The 5,195-nt window shown below is 45.2% G+C and overlaps 1 protein-coding gene across 1 annotated transcript; it reads right to left on the reverse strand.

Moving 5' to 3' along the window:
- Positions 1-2,104: 2,104 nt before the first annotated feature.
- LOC130826503 (uncharacterized) lies at positions 2,105-4,456 on the reverse strand. Its single transcript, XM_057692086.1, has 4 exons — positions 4,056-4,456; positions 2,625-3,977; positions 2,337-2,507; positions 2,105-2,216 (listed from the first exon to the last, which is right to left on the reverse strand). The coding sequence occupies exons 1-4, from the start codon at positions 4,454-4,456 to the stop codon at positions 2,105-2,107; spliced, it is 2,037 nt and encodes a 678-aa protein (XP_057548069.1).
- Between the last annotated feature and the right edge of the window lie 739 nt (positions 4,457-5,195).

Genomic DNA, 5,195 nt, shown 5'->3' on the forward strand with positions numbered 1-5,195 from the left:
AGAAGAAGGAGAGGAAGAGGAAGAGAGACTCCTCCTCCCATGCTGAAAGTGCCACGAAGAAAACTTTCGTGGACACTATAAGGACGGCCGTGCCTCTACAGGTGAGGTCGGCGGAGGGGGAGGTGTCTACCCCTCTGGTCAGGGTGGCGGCTGTCTCCAGCAAGGGCAAGGAGAAGGTGGGGGAGTCAGCTGCCACCCCAGAATTACATATCGCAGAGGTGTATCGTCGTCGTGAAGTTTTGCCCTTCAAACACAACACCCTGTTTACAGACTTGGGGCATAAGGGCATGATTACCCGATTCAACAGGGCGACTTTGCACTTAGTTAGCAAAGTGGATGTCGATCATTTGGAGTCCCTGTCTCCCTCCGATAGAGTGCGTCAATTCCAAGCTTCCGCGGCCGAGGTAACATCATCTACTCTGTCTTTTTAATAAGTCATCTATACATGGATTTTAATCCTCGTTATTTTGCAGACTTTTTTAAGGTTGTCCTTTGAGCTAAACTTGAGCCGTCAAAGTGCCGCATACAAGGAGACCCTAGCTGCCCTGGCCTCCCGCTGCGATGAGCAGAGCGAGGAGCTCAAGAAGGTCCGAGAAGAATTGGGCGAGCTGTCGGGCTTAAAAGAAAAAAACTGGCCAAATGCGCCGAACTAAAGGTGCGTTTGGTCAGGACTGAACAGTGGCGGGAGAGGGCCAAGAAGCAGTTAGAGGAGACCATTGGGAGCTTGGACGCAGCTTCGAATATGTCTGCCACCCTCGGCCATGAAACGGGGCGCCTGATGGATATTCACGCCAGGCTGGTTCATCAGAACCAGCCTCTCATGCATCAGGTGTCAGATGATTTGGCTAAGTTCAAGACCTTGCTATCCGCGGCTAAAGTGTACAAACTTCATTCGGAAAGACGAGCACGTATAGCTAGGGATAGCCGGAAGCGTCAAGTTTTTTGGGAGATCTGACAGTGGAGATAATGGACACCAGCTCTAGGATCAACGATGAGAAATATCGTCTGGCTGCCGCGGAGTTACGCGTCGACTTCGATTCTCTCCAACAAATGGCCAATCAAAAGGGAGACGAAGCTTTGACTAACCTGGTTTTGGTTTTAGAGCGGGAGTCGGCGGTGCTGGTTGACCCTAACTGGGACGTGGAGGAGGAGAGAGCTTGGCTGGAGAAGGTTGATATGGAAGCTGAGAAGGAGACATTATGCCTTGACTTGGATCAGTTAACTCTCTATCCTCCTTCGGCCTCGGATGCCCTTGAGAACTTGGCGCTTTCTAAACTGGAGAGTTTGTGCTTAGATTTATCAAATTTAATAATCGATGAAGGGAAAAACCTCCAAGGCTTGTCCAAGGAACTGTCAGAGATCGAGGTGGAGCTGTTCAACATTGAAGATTTTGTAAGCTTCACCCCGAGCCTTGACGAGGGGGTGGCCGGGTCTCCACAGCTGCTGCGTTCGGAAAACCTGAGGTGGATGTTGACGCCTTCTTGAATGACGTTTGAATATTTTATAATTTGAACTATAGTTTGACGAATTTGTAATTTGATTTAATTTGGAATTTGAATATTTGGGCCTTGTAATTTGAATGACGATTTGTTTAGTCTATGTTGATGATTTTTGACGTTTTAAATATTTATAGTCGGGATACTTTAAATATACTTTTATGGTCCGCGGATTCCCACCGACCAAAATGGAGAACGCTGAGTTCCAAATATACATAGAATAAATTTGATCATTGGACCCCTCTCAAGGGGTCCGACTTATGGATGTCACTGATTTCTGTCGGATTTATATGAATCACTGATTTTAACTCAAATTGATTTTGATCTTGTGACCCCTTTCAAAGGGTCCGACTTGTCGAGGTCACTGATTTCTTTGTGGAAAGTACTGATTTTAATAAGATTTGCAATATTTGAAAACTAGATGATAATGAGAAAGTAGAATATAACCGAATATGTGTGAATGCTGAAGCTTTGAAGTTGGATAGTCTGAAAATACTGAAACTTCAGTTATATTGATAATGAATTTGTAATCGACGATGAAGATGATAACAATGAAAATGTAAATGATAACACGGCTTGACAAGTTGGTACTTGAATGAAACTAGTGATTATTGACTGTGGCCTCTTGTGAATCTTACTAAATGAAGTATTTCTTCAAGTGATCTCCATTCCACGGCCGGGGTAATTTCTTTCCTTTTACGTCTTCTGATTCGAACGTCCCTGGTTTGATGACGCGGATAACTTTGAATGGGCCATCCCAGTTGGCTCCTAACTTTCCTTTCTCTACTATCTTTCCTGTAGCTTCGATTTTGCGGAGGACGAAGTCACAAACTTAAATACGTCTTGTTTTGACATGACGGTTGAAGCTGCGGACCATTTTCTGTTTTTGGGCTATCGATTTTAACAGGGCATTCCCCCTTGTCTCTGGTAGTAAATCCAAATTTGTTCTTTTTTCTAGTTCGTTCTCGCTGTGCGAGTAGTAGTTGACTCTCGTGGAGGGAATACCTAATTCTACGGGGAGCACGGCTTCAGACCCGTATACCAGGGAGAATGGTGTGTGTCCCGTTGCTTCTTTAATTGTTGTTCGGCTTGCCCACAGAATGCCGGGTAGTTCTTCATCCCAAGTGCCTTTTTGCCCCTTCCACTTTCTTTTTGATGCCGTTCATAATTTCCTTGTTCGCTGACTCGACCTGGCCATTTGTTTGAGGTCGGGATACTGAACTGAATCGGATTTGAATGTTGAACATGTCGCAGTACTCTATTGTGTGCTTGCTGACAAACTGTCTCCCATTGTCGGTGATGATTACGCGAGGAATGCCATATCTTGTGATGATATTTCGCCATATGAACTGGCAGACTTGCTTGTCTGTAATCGAGCTAAGGGCCTCGGCTTCCACATATTTGGTAAAATAATCGACAGCCACGATGATGAACTTTCGTTGTCCCTTGGCTGGTGGGAAGGGGCCAAGGAGATCTATACCCCATTTGTCAAAGGGTAGGACAGCTTGAATGGCGGACAAATAGTTAGATGGTTTTCTTCCTATCTTTGAATAATACTGGCATTGGGGACATCGCTTGATCAGTGCTTCGACATCACCCTTGAGAGAGGGCCAGTAGTATCCATTTCTGAGGACTTTGCAAATTACAATTCGTACTCCTTGATGTATTCCACATCCGCCTTCGTGTATTTCGCGAAGGATGTAGTTTCCTTCTTCAGGAGAAACACATTTCAGAAAGGGATGTGTATATGATTTTTTGTAGAGCGTTCCTTCGTGGAGTTCGAACCATCCGGCCTTCTTTTGAAGCATTTTTGCCTGATTCTCGTCTTGGGGGAGCATTTGATTTTGCAAGTATTTGATGTATAGTTCCATCCATGTCTCTAATCTATCGATGGTGTTGACCATGAAGTTAATGCTAGGGTTAGGAAGCACTTCCCAGATGATATCACGGGCCGCGGATGTTTCGGCTGAGCTGGCAAGTTTGTCCAGGGAGTCGGCTTGTGCATTTTGGGATCTTGGGATGTGAACCAATGTGAATTTGTCGAATTTCTCGACAAATTCTCTTACTTGTTGCAAATACATCTTCATGCTATCATCCTTCGCCTCGAATTCCCCGTTCACTTGCCCGACTATCAATTGGGAGTCGAAAAAGGTGGATAAGGATTTAGCCCCGGCTTCATCGCATATTTTAAGCCCCAAGAGTAATGCTTCATATTCTGCCTCATTATTAGATGCCGCAAATTTGAATCTGACTACCCTTTCCATGCGAACCCCGACGGAAGATACAATTAGAAGTCCCGCTCCGCTTGCTGATTGCGTGGAGGACCCATCTACATACAATTTCCATTCTTGATTGGCTTCGGGATGATGAGGGATGGTACTATCAGCAATGAAGTCAGCCAGGGCTTGGGCTTTGATTGCCGTTCGTGGCTCGTATTCAATGCCGAAATCTGCAAGTTGATTAGCCCAGTCTGTGACGCGGCTTGATTTGTTTTTCCCTTCCAGAATCTTTTTCAAAGGTTAGCTGGTTCGGATGGTGGCCTGGTGGGATTGAAAGTACGGTTTCAATTTCTTGCTTGCCATCACGACTGCGAATAAGACCTTCTCCATTTCGCTATAGTTTCCCTCCGAGCCTCGAAAGGCATGACTTACGTAGTACACGGGGAACTGCTTCTTTTCTCTTTCAGCGACTGATACTCCTGACAGTGAGTATTCGGAGACCGAGACATATAAGACTAGCTTTTCCCCGTTGATGGGAGAAACTAGTTTTGGCAAAGAGGACAAGTGCTCTTTTAACTGGTGGAAGGATTCCTCGGCTTCTCTTGTCCATTCGAACTTGCTTTGTTTAAGGGTGTTGAAGAAAGGCGAGCATTTGTCCGCGGACTTGGATAGGAATCTCCCTAAGGCGGCCACGCACCCTGTTAGCTTTTGGACTTCTTTTACAAACATAGGGGATTTCATATCTTGAATTGCCCGGATCTTGTCTGGGTTTGCTTTGATCCCTCTCTCGTCCACGAGAAAGCCAAGACATTTTCCTCCGATGACTCCAAACACGCACTTGTTAGGGTTGAATCACATTTGGTGTTCACGAAGGGTTATGAATGTTTCACGTAAGTCCGCGGCATGCTCGGACGCCTGTTTGCTTTTTGTGATCATGTCATCCACGTATACCTCCAAGTTTCGTCCTATCTGGGACTGGAAGACCTTGTTGACCATTCTCTGATAAGTGGCTCCGGCATTTTTTAACCCAAAGGGCATGACTTTATAGCAGTACACGCCGGCATTTGTAATGAATGCGGTGTGCGGCTGGTCTTCTGTGGCAAAGCGATTTGATGGTAACCTGCGTTAGCATCCATGAAGCTCAATAGGGCGTGGCCTACCATGGAGTCCACCAAACGATCTATTTTGGGGATAAGAAATTGGACCTAATTTGCTGAAATTAGGTGAAAATTGATTCGAATTTATAACAGTTCGATTAATAATCGGTTCGGGTTTGTATCAATTCGAGTTAAAAACAGTTAAATCTTAATCGATTTTAGTCAGGTTGCATTCGGTTACATGCATAATTCAGGTCGGATTTGACTCGGGTCGATCACTGTTGAGTTCGGGTAACATCGGTTAACGTTTATATGTCGGTTATAAAATTCGGTTGCAGTTCGAGTTCGATTTTGCCCTTTTCAGTTATCAAACGATTCGAGTG

Source organism: Amaranthus tricolor, chromosome 11 (genome assembly GCF_026212465.1).
Source record: "Amaranthus tricolor cultivar Red isolate AtriRed21 chromosome 11, ASM2621246v1, whole genome shotgun sequence".
Classification (NCBI taxonomy): Eukaryota; Viridiplantae; Streptophyta; class Magnoliopsida; order Caryophyllales; family Amaranthaceae; genus Amaranthus; species Amaranthus tricolor.

Excerpts from the sequence above, each read along its gene's own strand:
- LOC130826503 (XM_057692086.1), bottom strand. The coding sequence starts at position 4,456 with ATGAAATCCCCTATGTTTGTAAAAGAAGTCCAAAAGCTAACAGGGTGC. Across the intron at positions 2,508-2,624 it reads AAAGTGGAAGGGGCAAAAAG|AATTAGGTATTCCCTCCACG; the intron begins GCACTTGGGATG and ends TGCTCCCCGTAG. Across the intron at positions 2,217-2,336 it reads CCGTCATGTCAAAACAAGAC|GGACGTTCGAATCAGAAGAC; the intron begins GTATTTAAGTTT and ends TCATCAAACCAG.